The sequence below is a fragment of the Hyperolius riggenbachi genome, chromosome 10 (assembly GCF_040937935.1).
Source record: "Hyperolius riggenbachi isolate aHypRig1 chromosome 10, aHypRig1.pri, whole genome shotgun sequence".
In the NCBI taxonomy this organism is placed as follows: domain Eukaryota; kingdom Metazoa; phylum Chordata; class Amphibia; order Anura; family Hyperoliidae; genus Hyperolius; species Hyperolius riggenbachi.
The window spans coordinates 248,873,099-248,891,123 of NC_090655.1; the positions used below are offsets into that span (position 1 = coordinate 248,873,099).

The 18,025-nt window shown below is 45.9% G+C and overlaps 2 protein-coding genes across 2 annotated transcripts; both read left to right on the forward strand.

Moving 5' to 3' along the window:
• Nucleotides 1-1,665: 1,665 nt before the first annotated feature.
• LOC137537063 (zinc finger protein 84-like) lies at nucleotides 1,666-3,344 on the forward strand. Its single transcript, XM_068259209.1, has 2 exons — nucleotides 1,666-2,164; nucleotides 2,259-3,344. The coding sequence occupies exons 1-2, from the start codon at nucleotides 1,666-1,668 to the stop codon at nucleotides 3,056-3,058; spliced, it is 1,299 nt and encodes a 432-aa protein (XP_068115310.1). The 3' UTR covers nucleotides 3,059-3,344.
• Nucleotides 3,345-8,993: 5,649 nt separating this feature from the next.
• On the forward strand, nucleotides 8,994-16,744 carry LOC137535199 (oocyte zinc finger protein XlCOF22-like). The gene is made up of 7 exons (XM_068257014.1): nucleotides 8,994-9,067; nucleotides 10,314-10,432; nucleotides 10,560-10,691; nucleotides 10,815-10,893; nucleotides 11,015-11,082; nucleotides 11,169-11,454; nucleotides 15,342-16,744. Exons 2-7 carry the CDS (start codon nucleotides 10,355-10,357, stop codon nucleotides 16,472-16,474), a joined length of 1,776 nt encoding a protein of 591 aa, XP_068113115.1. The 5' UTR covers nucleotides 8,994-9,067; nucleotides 10,314-10,354; the 3' UTR covers nucleotides 16,475-16,744.
• The last annotated feature ends 1,281 nt before the right edge of the window (nucleotides 16,745-18,025 follow it).

Genomic DNA, 18,025 nt, shown 5'->3' on the forward strand with positions numbered 1-18,025 from the left:
CTGAGGTAACGAAGATTGCTGATCACATCTGTATAACTGTTTTCTGAATAAACACCTTAACATATGAAGACGTCTAAGCAATTCTATCTCCTGTGCTGTTGCTGTTATGAGTGTTAAGTTATCACACTTTCTGTGATTGGTGCCGGACAAAGGTGTGTTGTTGCCCATAGCAACCAACAAATATTTATTACAGTAAAGAGCGCTGAAAGGTGAAAATTTCTCTGGTACAGAAGGGGAGAAACCCCTCAGTAGTGAAGTGGTGCAAGTGCTTTTTTCAGGCTTAAGTATCCCTTCAATAGTATTACTTTCTATAATGTTGTTTACTTAGGATGAAGATGTAATGGTGTTGAAAGTTGGGGTTAAAGAGGAAGAAAAAGAAACTTGTGTGAGGGGTGATCAACAGTCCAAAGAGGAGGATATAATGATGGTGACAATTAAAGAGGAAGAAGCAGAGAGAGCTGACCAGCTGACTGAGGAGGAGGATGCAACGAGGATGACAGTTAAGGAAGAACAGTCACATGATCAGCTGGCATCAGAGGAGGGGGAGGTGATCGCTAAAGAGGAATAATCTTCTCCACCTATCAGGACAGTTAAGCAATAAACAGCAGAATGAATACTGGATTATAAACATTAGAATGGGGTTGCAGGTATGCACATTTTACACAAAAAAATGAATTTACTTTCAATTCCATAATCTAAACCAGTAAGGTTTTTATATGGTGTAATTCATGGATGGTTTACTATAAATATGAAGCATTTTGTTTAGTAAAAGAATTTTGACTGACTAGTCCCAATAATTTGGCTTAGAATTGCTGTCCCTTGCCATCAAATACTAAGCAAGTATTCCACCATACTGGTACTCTTCAGTCCGGCCACAATCGTTTTCAGAGGAGAGGTCAAATATGTACAGTAAATTAAAGGAAGAGTAGAGGTGATAGCCACACCTCTTATGAAGGTGGGGGGCTACAGCGGGGGTAGTTATTATGGCCACACTTCTTGGGGAGGAGGCTGGTCACAGTTGCTGTGAGGGTGAGGAAAGATAGGACTTATGTTGGCCACAATCATTATGGGGGAAAATGAGGAACAGGATGGCTTCAGCGCTTGTTATGTGAGGAGGGTAATGCTAGCCACAGTTATTATAAGTGGGAAGAGGGCATTAAGGTGGGTGACTACACTTGGCATGGGGGTAATGATGGCAGCATTTGTTACATATTCTTATATGTGGCCTGAGGTCGCCACATGAGTCCATGATTTCTAGTTACTTCCTAGCATCCAGTTTGGTTGTCTCTGAACTGCAAGCAAGTAGCAATCCTCTTTGTGCACAGTAGTGGCGTTCTTCTTGAAACCCTTCTGAATGCATCATGGTTGTCCAGTGTTCTGATCTTGGTCTTCTGAACTCTGACATTCCTCAAAGGAGAGGAGGCCAATCGCTCCTTAGATGTTCTCCTGAAGTTCTTGGAGACCTCTTGGAATATTACTTGCCTTGACATGGGTGTGACCATTCCTGGGGAGAGTAACAATCGTGCTGAATTGCCTCAATTTCTCCCTGACTAGACTGGTAGATTTTTTTCAAAATGTTTAAAGCTTTATTGTAACCTTTTTCAGCCTTGTGAGGTTAATTAACTTTTTTGTATTGGTATTGTCTCCCCAACAGATAATCAGAATATGGGGATCCACTTGAAGGGACATCTTATTTCCCCTCCAGATGAAGCTGTAGAAGATAATGGCTTCACACAATGTTCTCCAGGAGGAAACCCCATTACTGGAAATACACATCACAGTGGTCACAGTTTCACTGATAACCAAAAGGTCCTAAAACATAAGAAAAGTAAAAAAACTGTTTCATGTTCAGAGTATGGACAAAGTTTCACTTGTAAATCTTACATCCTCAGACACCAGAGAATTCACACTGGTGAGCGCCCCTTTGCATGTTCAGAGTGTGGGAAAGCTTTCATTCAGAAAAGCCACCTTCTTACACACCAGAAAAATCACACAGGTGATCGCCCCTTTTCATGTGTAGAGTGTGGGAAGACTTTCATTTGGAAAAGCCACCTTGTCACACACCAGAGAATTCACACAGGTGATCGGCCTTTTTACTGTTCAGAGTGTGCAAAAGGCTTCATTTCTAAAGCAGAGCTTCTCAAACACCAGAGATGTCACTCTGGTAAGCGTCCTTTTCAATGTTCAGAGTGTTGGAAAGGCTATATCGGGAAAAGTCACCTTCTTACGCACCTGAGAACTCACACAGGTGATCATAGCTTTTACTGTTCAGTGTGTGGGAAAGGTTTCATTTCAAAAGGAAACAGAGTATGGACAAAGTTTCACTTGTAAATCTTACATCCTCAGACACCAGAGAATTCACACTGGTGAGCGCCCCTTTGCATGTTCAGAGTGTGGGAAAGCTTTCATTCAGAAAAGCCACCTTCTTACACACCAGAAAAATCACACAGGTGATCGCCCCTTTTCATGTGTAGAGTGTGGGAAGACTTTCATTTGGAAAAGCCACCTTGTCACACACCTGAGAATTCACACAGGTGATTGGCCTTTTTACTGTTCAGAGTGTGCAAAAGGCTTCATTTCTAAAGCGGAGCTTCTCAAACACCAGAGATGTCACTCTGGTAAGCGTCCTTTTCAATGTTCAGAGTGTGGGAAAGGCTATATCAGGAAAAGTCACCTTCTTACGCACCTGAGAACTCACACAGGTGATCATAGCTTTTACTGTTCAGAGTGTGGGAAAGGTTTCATTTCAAAAGGAAACTTTCTCAGATACCAGAGCATCCACACCGGGGAGCAGCCTTTTTCATGTTCAGAGTGTGGGAAAGCTTTCATTCAGAAAAGCCACCTTATTAGACACCAGAGATGTCACACAGGCGAGCGGCCGTTTTCATGCTCAGAGTGCAAGAAAAGTTTTAATTCTAAGGCAGATGTTTACAGACACCAGAAAGTTCACAGTGGCGAGCGCTCTTTCTCATGTTCAGTGTGTGGGAAAGCATTTATCGAGAACCATCGCCTTCTTAAACACCAAAGAAATCATACAGGCGAGCGTCCTTTTTTGTGATCAGAGTGTGGGAAAGATTTCACCACTATAGAATACTTTTATCGACATGAGAAGACACACAAGTGAGCCTCTCTTTTCGCAGTCAGAGTGTGGAAAAACGGTTCAGTGATAAAGGGCATCTGAATATGAATACTGTCAAATGCCAATCTTTATGTTCAGAGGTTGAAAATGCTTTCATTTGGACACTAGTATTTTTTATCCCAGAATTGTACTGCACAATACTGGATACATGTTTAACATGTCCCCAAAGTATAAACTAGTGATTAAAGTTGAACGTTTCAATTAACCTTTTACTGTTGATTATAACTTTTATGTGCTGTTATTATTGTTTTTTTCTTTTTGATACAACTGAACAACAAAGCAATAATACAGATCAGTGTTCTTCGACTGTGCCTATATTCTGCTAATCACTTAAAGGAGGAGTCTCCAGTGGTCCTGATAAGTTGCCACAGACTCCACCATCAATAACAAACTCCATCCCTTCCTCCATAACTAATTTCATATTATGTTGCAGGCAGCTGACACACACGATGCAGCCACATAATACGATATACCTAACATAGAAGCTGAGCCCAATGTTATAAGTGTATTGTGGCTGTGGGTGAGAAGAGGAATATGGTGTTAAAAAGGATGAGAAGAGACAAAAACAGGAATAAAAGAGGAGAGAGAGTTAGAGGGCAGTGAGGAAGAAGATAGCTGATAAATTTGGAGGAGAGAGAGTCAGGTGCAGGGAGATAGAGACGATAGCTGAAAGAATTGGAGGAGAGAGAAAGAGAGGGCGGGCAGGGAGGAGGAGATAGCTGATAGAATTGGAGGAGAGAGAAAGAGAGGGCGGGCAGGAAGGAGGAGATAGCTGATAGAATTGGAGGAGAGAGAAAGAGAGGGCGGGCAGGGAGTAGGAGATAGCTGATAGAATTGGAGGAGAGAGAAAGAGAGGGCGGGCAGGGAGGAGGAGATAGCTGATAGAATTGGAATAAAGAGAGATAGAGTCAGGGGGCAGGAAGGGAGGAGGAGATAGCTGATAGAATTGGAAGAGAGAGAGATAGAGTCAGGGGGCAGGAAGGTAGGGGGAGATAGCTGATAGAATTGGAGGAGAGTCAGAGGGCAGGGAGGGAGGAGGAGATAGCTGATGGAATTGGAGGAGAGAGAGTCAGGTGGCAGGGGGGGAGGAGGAGTTAGCTGATAGAATTGGAGGAAAGAGAGTCAGAGGGCAGGCAGGGAGGAGGGGTTAGATGATAGAATTGGAAAAGAGAGAGTCAGGGGGCAGGCAGGGAGGAGGAGTTAGCTGAAAGAATTGGACAAGAGAGAGCCTGAGGACAGGGAGGGAGGAGGAGATAGCTGATAGAATTGGAAAAGAGAGAGTCGGGGGGCAGGCAGGGAGGAGGAGTCTATACTCCCCTCTAATCACACCCTGATCACCTATCAATCACCCCGTCACCACCTGTCACTGCTACTCATCAGATCAGACCCTAAACTTCCCCCTGCGGGCACCCAAACACCTGCCCACACCCTCAGATCACCCTCAGACCCCGACTGAACACCTCTCCTTTGCATTATTTACATCTGTCCACCCCTCTAATCACCCACTGATCACCCATCAATCACGCCCTGTCACTGCTACCCATCATACCCATCAGATTAGGCCCTCATCTGCCCCTTTTCGGGCACCAAATTACCCGCCCACACCCTCAGACCCCCCCCCCCCGATCATCTCCCCAGTGCATTGCTTGCATCTATTCCCCCCTCTAATCACACATTGAGACACCCATCAATCACCTCCTGTCACCCCCTAGCACACCTACCCATCAGATCGGGCCCTAATTTGCCCCGTGTGGGCTCCTGATCACTCGGCCAAACCCTCAGACCCCTTTCCGATCACCTCCCCAGTGCATTAATTGCATCTATTCTCCCCTCTAATCACCCCCTGAGACACCCATCAATCATCTCCTGTCACCCCCTAGCACTCCTATCCATCAGATCAGGCCCTAATCTGCCCCCTGCGGGCTTCTGATCACCCGGCCAAACCCTCACCCGACCCACCGAAGACAGAATTTTTTTTTCTCATCACTGCTGGTCTCTACGACTTAATTGTGGCTGAGACCAACCGTTATGCCACACAATACGCAACCGCCAATCCAAGAAGCTACCATTCCCAGCCTTTTCGGGGGAAACCACTCCAAGTTTCCGAACGTAAAATTTTTTTGGGGCCTTCTCCTTAACATGGGTCTAGTCAAAAAGAATGTATTGCGGTCATATTGGTCTACGCACCCAATACATCACATGCCCATGTTCTCTGCTGCCATGTCCAGGTCATGATTTGAGAACATCCTGCGCTTCCTGCACTTCAGTGCTAATACAACCTGTCAGCTAAGAGGCCACCCTGCTTATGACCGGTTCCACAAAATTCGGCCCCTCATAGACCACCTGTCATCAAAATTTGCAGATGCTTATACCCCTGAACAGTCATTTTGAGGCATTTGGTTTCCAGACTACTCCTCACGGTTTTGGGCCCCTAAAATGCCAGGGCAGTATAGGAACCCCACCAAGTGACCCCAAATGCCTCAAAATGACCTGTGAATAGGATTTTGGGCCCCTTAGCGCACCTAGGCTGCAAGAGTGTGTCACACATGTGGTATCGCAGTACTCAGGAGAAATAGTATAATGTGTTTTGGGGTGTATTTTTATACATACCCACGCTGGGTGGGAGAAATATCTCTGTAAATGACAATTTTTTGATTTTTTTTTTACACACAATTGTCCATTTACAGAGATATTTCTCCCACCCAGCATGGGTATGTATAAAAATACACCCCAAAACACATTATACTATTTCCCCTGAGTACGGCGATACATACAGGTGCGCTAAGGGGCCCAACGTCTTATTCACAGGTCATTTTGAGGCATTTGGTTTCTAGACTACTCCTCACGGTTTAGAGCCCCTAAAATGCCAGGGCATTATAGGAACCCCACAAGTGACCCCATTTTAGAAAGAAGACACCCCAAAGTATTCCGTTAGGTGTATGGTGAGTTCATAGAAGATTTTATTTTTTGTCACAAGTTAGTGGAAAATGACACTTTGTGAAAAAAAAAACAATAAAAATCAATTTCCGCTAACTTGTGACAAACAATAAAATCTTCTATGAACTCACCATCCTCCTAATGGAATACCTTGGGGTGTCTTCTTTCTAAAACAGGGTCACTTGTGGGGTTCCTATACTGCCCTGGCATTTTAGGGGCCCTAAAGCGTGAGGAGTAGTCTAGAAAACAAATGCCTCAAAATGCCCTGTGAAATCCTAAAGGTACTCATAGGACGTTGGACCCCTTAGCGCACCTAGGCTGCAAAAAAGTGTCACAAATGTGGTATCGCCGTACTCAAGAGTAGTAGTATAATGTGTTTTGGGGTGTATTTTAACACATACCCATGCTGGGTGGGAGAAATCTCTCTGTAAATTGACAATTGTGTGTGAAAAAGTAAAAAAAAATCTCATTTACAGAGATATTTCTCCCACCCAGCATGGGTATGTGTAAAAATACACCCCAAAACACATTATTCTACTTCTCCTGAGTACGGCGATACCACATATGTGACCCCTTTTTGCAGCCTAGGTGCGCTAAGGGGCCCAAAGTCCTATGAGCACCTTTAGGCTTTACAGGGGTGCTTACAATTTAGCACCCCCCAAAATGCCAGGACAGTAAACACACCCCACAAATGACCCCATTTTGGAAAGTAGACACCTCAAAGTATTCAAAGAGGGGCATGGTGAGTCCGTGGCAGATTTCATTTTTTTTTTTTTTTTTTTTGTCACAAGTTAGCAGAAATGGAAACTTTTTTTTTTTTTTTTTACAAAGTCATTTTCTGCTAACTTGTGACAAAAAATAAAATCTACTATGAACTCACCATGCCTCTTAGTGAATACTTTGGGATGTCTTCTTTCCAAAATGGGGTCATTTAGGGGGTATTTATACTATCCTGGAATTTTAGCACCTCATGAAACATGACAGGTGCTCAGAAAAGTCAGAGATGCTTCAAAATGGGAAAATTCACTTTTGACACCATAGTTTGTAAACGCTATAACTTTTACCCAAACCAATAAATATACAGGATCTTCTCAAAAAAATTAGCATATTGTAAAAAAGTTCCTTATTTTCTGTAATGTACTGATACACATTAGACTTTCATATATTTTAGATTCACACAACTGAAGTAGTTCAAGCCTTTTATTGTTTTAATATCGATGATTTTGGCATACAGCTCATGAAAACCCAAATTTCCTATCTCAAAAAATTAGCATATTTCATCCGACCAATAAAAGAAAAGTGTTTTTAAAACAAAAAAAGTCAACCTTCAAATAATTATGTTCAGTTGTGCACTCAATACTTGGTCGGGAATCCTTTTGCAGAAATGACTGCTTCAATGCGGCGTGGCATGGAGGCAATCAGCCTGTGGCACTGCTCAGGTGTTATGGAGGCCCAGGATGCTTTGATAGCGGCCTTAAAGGAGAAATGAAGAGGGAGGTATATGGAGGCTGTCATGTTTATTTCCTTTTAATCAGTACCAGTTGCCTGGCAGCCCTGCTGGTCTATTTCTCTGCAGTAGTATCTGATTAAAACCAGAAACAAGCATGCAGCTAGTCTTGTCAGATCAGACTTATAAGTCTGAACCACTGAAACACCTGATCTGCTGCATGCTTGTTCAGGGGCTATGGCTAATAGTATTAGAGGCAGAGGATCAGCAGGGCTGCCAGGCAACTGGTATTGTCTAAAAGGAAATAAACATGACAGCCTCCATATACCTCTCTCTTTAGTTCCCCTTTAAGCTCATCCAGAGTGTTGGGTCTTGCGTCTCTCAACTTTCTCTTCACAATATCCCACAGATTCTCTATGGGGTTCAGGTCAGGAGAGTTGGCAGGCCAATTGAGCACAGTAATACCATGGTCAGTAAACCATTTACCAGTGGTTTTGGCACTGTGAGCAGGTGCCAGGTCGTGCTGAAAAATGAAATCTTCATCTCCATAAAGCTTACAGTATTTTAAGTCATTTCTAGCTACGCTACGCCCCTGCTCATCAAAGCAAAATCTTTTGCAAAATGTATCTGAAAACAATTGGGCATCTACACAAGAGGCAATTTCTTATTAGATTTATCTAATAGACAGGGCCGGCCCGCTCATGAGGCGGGGTGAAACTTTTGCCTCAGGCGGCAAATTTCCAGGGGCGGCACCCGCCCATCCGTGGGTGCGGGGAGCCGGCCCGCCGAGCTGGAGGGGTAGCTGGCAGGACGGGGGTATTGGGCCAGCGGCGGGGAGGGGGGTCGGACCCCCCCCCTCCCTCGCCTGGGTCCCCCGTCCTCCGCTCCCCTCCAGCCTAAATAGACGCAGCCGTATATGTAAGAGGCACGGGCGGGGAGACACTCACCTCCTCCTCGCTCCAGCGTGCGCTCCACTGACATCACTTCCTGCAACGCTGCAGGGAGTGATGTCAGTGGAGCGCATGCTGGGAAGAGGTGAGTGTCCTCCCCGCCCGTGCCTCTTACATATACGGCTGCGTCTATTTAGGCTGGAGGGGAGCGGAGGACGGGGGACCCAGGCGAGGGAGGGGGGGGTCCGACCCCCCTCCCCGCCGCTGGCCCAATACCCCCGTCCTGCCAGCTACCCCTCCAGCTCGGCGGCCCCCCAGAGCGCCCCCCCCCCCGAGGGGGGGGAGGGGCGGCGGTGGCAATTTTTTTTAAAAAATTTGCCTCAGGCGGCAAAAAGTCTAGGGCCGGCCCTGCTAATAGATCTATCTATCTGATGGAAAACTGTACAGTGTAGATGAAGAGATACCTACTTGCGAGTTGCAGTGCACCAAGTGCAGTTTCTCTCTTCTCCACAAGGTGGTGACCAAGTGGAGAGAACAAACAGGAAATGGTGGAACGCACAAAGATGTGTGAAACGCATGTACAGGAAGTGGAGGATTAGAGGTGAAGTAGGAGGAAGTAGAGAGCAGACCTTGCTGGAACTGGAAACAGAAGAGGTAATAAAGTGTTATATTTCACACTAGCAGAAATAGTGCTGATAGAAAAATGGGATAAGAGATGATGGCAGAGAGGAGCACAGAGTAGTGGGGGAGGGAGGCACACCGTGGTTGGAGGAGCATAGATGGGGAGGGGAGCACACAGTGGTTGGGGGTGCAGAGAGGGGGAGCAGCCAGTGGTTGGGGGGGGGGGGGGCAGAGATGGGGAGGGGAGCACACAGTGGTTGGGGGAGCAGAGAGGGAGAGCAGCCAGTGGTTGGGGAGGAGAGATGAGGGAGGGGGGCACACAGTGGTTGGGTAGCAGAGATGGGGTAGGGGGGGCACACAGTGGTTGGGGGAGTGGAGATGGGGAGGGAAGCAGCCAGTAGTTGGGGAGCAGAGGAGGGGAGCACACAGTGGTTGGGGAGCAGAGATGGGGAGGGGAGCACACAGTGGTTGGGGGAGCAGAGATGGGGAGGGGAGCACACAGTGTTCGGGGGAGCAGAGATGGGGAGGGGAGCACACAGTGGTTGGGGGAGGGGAGCACACAGTGGTTGGGGGAGCAGAGAGGGGGAGGGGAGCACACAGTGGTTAGGGAAGCAGAGATGGGGAGGGGGACACACAGTGGTTGGGGAGCAGAGATGGGGAGGGGAGCACACAGTGGTTGGGGGAGCAGAGATTGGGAGGGGGGCACCCAGTGGTTGGGGAGCAGAGATGGGGAGGGGAGCACACAGTGGTTGGGGGAGCAGAGATGGGGGAGGGGAGCACACAGTGGTTGGGGGAGCAGAGATGGGGGAGGGGAGCACACAGTGGTGGGGGGAACAGAGATGGGGTTGGGGGGAGAGCACACAGTGGTTGGGGGAGCAGAGATGGGGAGGGGAGCACACAGTGGTTGGGGCAGTAGAGATGGGGAGGGGAGCACACAGTGGTTGGGGGAGCAGAGATGGGGAGGGGAGCACACAGTGGTTGGGGAGCAGAGATGGGGAGCACACAGTGGTTGGGGGAGCAGAGATGGGGGGGGGGAGCACACAGTGGTTGGGGGAGCAGAGATAGGGAGGGGGGAACACAGTGGTTCGGGGAGGGGAACACACAGTGGTTGGGGAGCAGAGATGGGGAGGGCAGCACACAGTGGTTGGGGAAGCAGAGATGGGGAAGGGGGCACACAGTGGTTGGGGGAGGGGAATACACAGTGCTGTGGAATGTGTCTAGTGTAACCCAGCAGCCTACAGACCAGATAATCATCAGCTTATTTATGATTCATCTACAGAGAGGGGTTTCGATAGAAATCACGTGACCACCTTATGGAACATGAATGACATTCAGAGTCACATGACTGAGAGCATGTTAAACCTCACCCTGGAGATCATCTTTCTGTTGACTGGAGAGGTGAGGAGGATTCTGGGAAGGGCATATGATGTTATGTTGTTCTATTTTAATACAAAAAAAAAGTTGACTGGAGAGGTAGGAGGATTCTGGGAGTTTCTATAACAACACTGTTGACTGTTCTATATAGGATTTTTTTCCTGTGAAGTCTGGTGACCAGGTGACCATCTCAGTCCCTTCATGTCTGACCAGGACACATGAGAGAGACAAGAAGAAGATTCTAAAGATTACCAACAAGATTACCAAGATGCTGACAGGAGAGGTGAGCATTGCTGGGAATTATGGGACATGTAACAGAGAGGTGTATCTCTGGATGTTGACTGCATCATTGTGTGTGTCAGGTTCCTATAAGTGTCAGGTTTTCCCGGTCTATTTCTCCATGCAGGTGTGGCAGTATATAGAAGAACACAAGTACCTCTACAAGGACACCATGATGGAGAATCAGCCACTCCTCACATCACCGGGTAAGAGGAGACTTTCATTTCTTGTAAAGGAGAGAGCAGTACGGAGGATCCACGTAGATCCCTCATCATCTGATAATCACATAGAAACAATGTATTCAGTCAGGGTGTGTGTTTCCTACAGATGGATCCAGTAACAGAAACCCACCAGAGAGATGTACGAGTCCTCTTTATTCCCGAGACCGTTATCAGGTAGGGGGGACTGTGCCTCCAAACCATGACAAATTATATTATTTGCATGAGCACTGTAATTATAATTTTAATTAATATCAATTTAGGATGATGAACTGGTAGATGAGAAATCTGAGGTTGAAGTGGAGGAAGAAGACACTTATCTGAGGGGTAATCAGGAATTTAAAGTGGAAGGCGACCTGATGAGGACAATTAAAAATAAAGAAGAAGAGAAGTATGTGAGGAGTGATCAGCAGACTACGGTGAAGGGAGACATGATGAAGATAATTAAAGTAGAAGAAACCTATGTGAGGAGTGATCAGCAACCTGTAGAGGAGAGTGACATGTTGGAGACAATAAAAAAAGAAGAGTGTTCTCTGGGTATCTTCGCAGGTAAGCAATAAACATTGGATCACAATGGATCCTGAATGTTAGATGATTGAAGTAAGAGTGCTAATGTCACAGGCAGCCTATTGGGCCACTCAAAATGCAGGGCTCACTTCCTTTAAAGTGACTGGATCTGAACGGTCTCAGGGCGGAAGGAGTGGAGCGAGCGTAAAGTTGCTAGCGCTCGCTATGCTGCAATACAGCATGTGCGCTATGTGGCTACGCTATGTGCGTTACATGGCCGCTAGTAAAGATGTCACGAACATAGAATTTTCTGTTGGCGAACGCAAACTTCCGCAAATATTTGCGAACAGGCAAACACGGCGAACCATCATAGACTTCAATGGGCAGAAGAATTTTAAAACCTGCAAAGACTGTTTCTGGCCACAAAAGTGATGGAAACGTTGTTTCAAGGGGTCCAACACCTGGACAGGGGCATGCCGGAGGGGGATCCATGCCAAAAGTCCCACCAAAAATTACGGAGATGACTCAAAGTCAGTGTTTAATCCCTAAAGGGCAGAAATCACATCATGCACAGTTCTGGGTGACAGTGGGTTGTGGAGTGTCACACAGAGAGATACAACAGTACTATCAGAATACAGTGAAATAATAATGCACTTGAGTGGTTCTGTGCCTGCAACTTAATTATTATTATTATTATTTATTGTATTTATATAGCGCCAACATATTACGCAGCGCTGCACAATAGATAAAAGGGTTAACATACAAGGTAGGACATACAGGAAACTCACAACAAAACAAGATCATGCAAATGATTTGATAATACAGTGTCATAGGTCAAAATAGAGACTGTTCTAGTCCACAAGAGGGGTGATTGTCAGTAAGATTGCATAATCAAGCTGGAAACACTAAGGGAGATGGCCCTGCCAGAGGCTTACAATCTAAAGGGTAGAGGTGGAGACAATAGGTGTATCTGTTGAGAGGGTGTCTAACAGAACATATTATAGTGCTGGTGTAGGGGGGTATGCGAGCATGAAAGGGTGAGTCTTGAGAGCTTGGGTGAAGGTATTAAAGGTGGGGGCGAGTCCGGTGGCTGGAGGGAGCGAGTTCCAGAGAGCAGCTTATTGCGGGTGGACCTGGCATTCCAGAGGCCACAGGAAACACGGAGCGAATGCCTAGGGGTAGGATGGAAAGAAATAAGGTTATGCTGAGGGGGTGTGTGGGTAGAGTTTGGGGGGGAGGGAAGGGAGGTGCATGGGGGTTGAGGGCCAAAAGGGTGTCTAAGGACAAAAGGGGAGAGGGTGCAGGGAAACAGAAGGGGGACAAGGTGTAGAAGGAGGTGGAGGTAGAGCATGTGGTGATGGGGGAGAGCGAGATGGGGAGGGAGATAGCTTGGAAATGGTGGAGGGGTAAGGGAGTGAATAGGAGGGAACATTTTGTACTGATGGGATAAGGTAGGATGGGGTATGGAGAGTGGAAGCATAGACAGGGGGACAACAGTTAGACCAAGATGAGATAAATGTCACCAATGATGTGGCTGAAGGGGTTCAGCAAAGTTGCATCAGTAATCAATCTGGTAAGGAGTAGTCCACAGGAGATCAGCAGTGAAGTTGGCAGAACATCAATGATGGCAAAAAAAAAAAAAAAAAAAAAAATTCCAGCTGTGTGTGATTGGTAGATGGGGTGTCTGGTTGGTAATGACGTAGCTTGTCTGGAGGTCGGCGATGGATCAGCTGATAGGGAGTTCAGCAGTGGAGCAGTTAGCGAAGATTGGTTGGTGAGGCACGGTGAAACCATCAGTAGTTTGGTAAGCGGGTGTGCAGTGCTTAAATTTAGCTGGTGTATGATCAATATGGTATTGAAGGTACTTCTATGCAGGGTGTAGAAAATCAGCAGATGAACAACAGCCCAGAGTTATGTGCTAGTTTACTTCTGTTCCCTTCTGGCTCAATTCTGATATATTTCGGTTTGTCTAAAGTACCCTTAAAATCAATACCCTTTAAATTTATACCCTGCTGACCAAGGTCATGCTGACTATATGATCTACTAATATATCCCTGACTAGATTGATGCTAACAAGCAGACTGCTTGCAGCTGTGAATATACTAGACACTAGACTCTAGCCACACAGGGGCAGGGCCAGTCTAAAGATATGCAAATTGTGACTAATGAAATGAAGTAAGCAAATGGTAACACAGGAAGAAGCCCCAATTAATAACACTTATAATTAAGCAGATTGATGCAGAATTTAGATTTTAAGCATACAGCCAGGAAATTCAATCAGTTGCATACCAATAAAACAGATTGATGCAGAATTTAGATTTTAAGCATACAGCCAGGAAATTCAATCAGTTGCATACCAATAAAGCAGATTGATGCAGAATTTAGATTTTAAGCATACAGCCAGGAAATTCAATCAGTTGCATACCAATAAAGCAGATTGATGCAGAATTTAGATTTTAAGCATACAGCTTAAAATCTAAATTCAACAGCAGTAGTGTGCACACAGCTCTGGGTGTCAGTGGGCTGTGGAGTGTCATACACAAAAAACACAGGAGATGGATGTGCTAGCCCTCAATAGGGCTGTTTGAGGTGCTTTCACAACAAGTGAGGAACAAGGACACAGGTCTAGCTAATGCTTTCCCTACCTATCTGCAGCAATTCTGACCTTGCTCTCCCTAACAGTCAGCAGCCAGCAGAGAATGAATCCAATATGGCCAACGCAACTTCTTTTTGATAGGGGGTGAGGGGTCCAGGAGGGGGTGCTAGCCGATTGTCTGCCATGTGTCTGCTGATTGTGAGGTAAGGGATCAAAGTTTGGCTCCATGATGATGTATAGGGGGAAGGTCGAAAACGCCATATCTTTGCAGTTTGCGAAGAACGCGAACAGTGGAAATTTGCCAGGAACCATCTGCCGGCTAACTGTTCGAGCCATCTCAAGCCACTAACGCATGTAGCATGCAATTAAGGCACATAAGTTTACTCACTCTATTTCTTAGTGAATCAACCCTACTGTCTGTTTAATAAGATTCAGTGCAACCCGTTGGGAACCACAGGCCGAGATGGCCGACAGGGTTGAGTGACAGCTTCCTGGTCAGGAGTTTTCTGTTCCCAAAAGTAGACGCCATCTTAATATAGCTTTAAAATTCCTAAGCTTTGTTAGCAATTAAAGGACTTGTACTCATATATACTTGCATATAAGCCAAACCGTGTAAAGCTGAGGTACCCACTTTTCCCTCAGAAACCAGGACAAAGTGATTGACTTGCGTATAAGCCCTCTACCCAGAATAGCCCCCTCCACAGTAGCCTGATGTGCCCCCAGTGCAAGTCAGTGCCTTTCCCCATAGCCAGATGTGCCCCAAGGATGATACAGCTGTGTCTTAAGACGCCACTAGAGGGCATCATAGGTATGAGAGACAGTGATTGCCACTAAGGAGGCAATAATTGCTCTGCTAACACATTGCTTGCACCCTCCGCTCCACAAGCCAGGGGACACATGTAGTCTTGAGCAGCGCACTCTGCACACCATGTTGCAGGGGATGGAGGGCACGGATACAGCAGGGAGCCAGCTGGTAAGAGCAGGATCATTAGTGCACAATCCTTACGCTCTTCTGCCTGCTCCACCATCTGTTTTGCTCTACTGACTCGCATATAAGCCGAAGGGATAACTTTTTAGCACCTTTTTTGTGTTGGAAAATTAGGCTTATATGCGAGTATATACAGTATGTTACATACTTTCAATCAACAAGTTTGTTATATGCAAATTAGAGGAGTTGGAGTTGGTGGAAACAGAAACTGAGGAGTCGGAGTCGAGAGTCGAACAACTTCACAGCCCTGATTGAAATTATTGCACCAAATCAACATACATGACTGCTGACTGTAATACATGGAACATGAATGTACTGTTACTAATAATAATCTTTTCTCAACAGATGGCCACAATATCAGGGGCCCCTTAGAGGGACTTTTTACCTCCCCTCTAGATGATGCTGCAAAAGATAATGGCATCACACAATGTTCTCCAGGAGGAAACCCCATTACTGCAAATACTCATCACAGACTTTTCCATGAAGAGAAATCACTGGATCCCTCTAATCCTGAGGAATGTTCTGACAGATCCCTTCCTATTACACCAAATACCAACCTAGGAAATCACAGTGAGGAGAGGTCACATCACCTGTCTAATCCTTTGGAAGCTTCTAGTAAATCATGTAGTGTTAGCCCTGGAGGAGAGGAGATGTTTCCATGTTCTGAATGTGATAAATGTTTTACACGGGAATCACATCTTGTGGCCCACAAGTGCGAGCACACAGGGGAGAATTCCTGTTCAGAGTGTGGGAAATGTTTCACTAATAAAAGGAAGCTCGGGGCACATAAGAGATATCACACAGGCAATCATTCTTTTACCTGTTCAGAGTGTGGGAAGGGCTTCATTTCTGAAGTAAATTTCCTCAGACATCAAAGAATTCATACTGGTGAGCGGCCTTTTTCATGTTCAGAGTGTGGGAAAAGCTTTATTTGGAAAAGTCACCTTCTTATACACCAGAGAAGTCACACAGGCGATCGGCTTTGTTACTGTTCAGAGTGTGGGAAAGGTTGTATTTCTAAAGCAGACCTTCTCAGACACCAGAGAACTCACACTGGTGAACGCCCTTTCTCATGTTCAGAGTGTGGAAAAGCTTTTATTCTAAAATGTAACCTTACTGCACACCAGAGAATACACACTGGAGATTGTCTTTTTTATTGCTCAGAATGTGGCAAAGGTTTTATTTACAGATCAAGCTTCATTAGACACCAGAGCACTCACACTGGTGAGCGGCCTTTTTCATGTTCAGAGTGTGGGAAAGCTTTCGTTGAAAAAAGTCGCCTTCTTGTCCACCAGAGAAGTCATACGGGCGAGCGTCCATTTTCCTGTTCTGTGTGTGGGAAAAGTTTTATATCCCAAGAAGATATTTGTAGACACAAGAAAATTCACACTGGTGAGCGGCCTTTCTCATGTTCAGACTGCGGAAAAACATTTACTCGGAAAGGACATCTAAAACGACACGTGAAGTCACACAGGTGAGCTCCTATTTTCATGTTAAGAGTGTGGGAAAAGTTTAAACAATATACCAGTGACCTGGCTGTCCTGATTTTCTGCCTCTAATACTTTTAGCTATAGACTCTGAACAAGCGTGCAGCAGATCAAATGTTTCTGACAAAAATCTCACAAGATTAGCTTAAAACAGCTCTGATACAGTTCTGTATCATGCCGGAAGAAGAAACTTCAGTTTCGAAAGCTTGCAAAGATATCTTGTACAGTTAGTCATTAAAGGGAGTCTGAAGCCTCAAAAAACAAACAAAAAAAAACAGTTTTTATTTAACAGTCTTCTTTATAGCATTAATGCCATACCTGAAAAGCTGCATCCCCGCTGCTGAACTCTCAATTAAAACCCCTGAAATCCCGGGGCAAAAATCCAAGAATTTCCAAGTCGTGGATTTTTCTGCCCGAGGGAGGCAGAGCTTTGGGCTGTAGCTCTGCTTCTAGTCCAATCAATCTGCGCTGATCGCCACCTCTCCCCGCCCCCTCAGTGAAAGAAGACTGGGAGAGGCGGCGATCAGCGCAGATTGACGTGAGTAGAGGCAGAGCTCTGCCTCTACCAGGAAGCGCTGCCCAAATCTTCCTCCGGGGATTTTGGGGTTTAATTGAGAGTTCAGCTATGGGGATGCGGCGTTTCAGGTATGGCATTAATGCTAAAGAAGACTGTTAGTAAAAACTGTTTTTTGTTTTTTTTTGAGGCTTCACTCTCTTTAAAGATATTACCAAAACAACTTTTGTTGTTATGACTTCGGATTCTCTCCATAACTAATACCGGACCAGATGCAACAAGATTAGCTGCATGCTTGTTTCAGGTGACTGATTCAGACACTACTGATGCATAAAAGATCAGGATAGCCAGGCAAGTGGTATTTAAAAGGAAATAGAAGTAACTGGGAGCCGGGAGCACTCTGCATCTTCACAGTACTACTGAGCAGGCACAGAATGCTCTCCGCGACGGGGAGGCGGCCGGACTGCACATGTGCAGACTGAAGCTGACTGGCAGATTTACTGGGCCGCCTAGCAGTTGATTGAGGCAGCCTGGAAGGACGCAGAGGGAGCGATCAGCCTGAAGGGAGGTGGAGGAAGCCCCAGGTATGTATACATTTTTTTTTCTTCCACATCTCAGGTACGCATTAAGACGTGTTCAGAGTGTGGGAAAGCTATTATTCAAAAAGACACCTCCTTATACACCAGAAAACACACAGTTTAGTATCTCCATTTTACAGTCTTGCATGTGGGTCAGATGAGAGAGATAAAGCCATGTAACCGAATGTGGGGTCAGAATTGGTGTTTTTACCCCCAGAATAGATTATAAACCGTTAGTTAATATTGTACAGTGTGAAGACAGTTCTAACAGATCTTCTGATGTACTGAAAGTGGAAGGGAAATTAAGAGAAAAAATTAGCCTCTGTATAATCCAGAAGCCTCCCCCACCCCCCTGGAGCTCGCTCATCCAGTGCTGGGACCCTCTGCACATAGTCGGCACGGGCCTGTCCAATATGTTCACCTGCCGCGATCCTGTCTGTGTACAAGCAC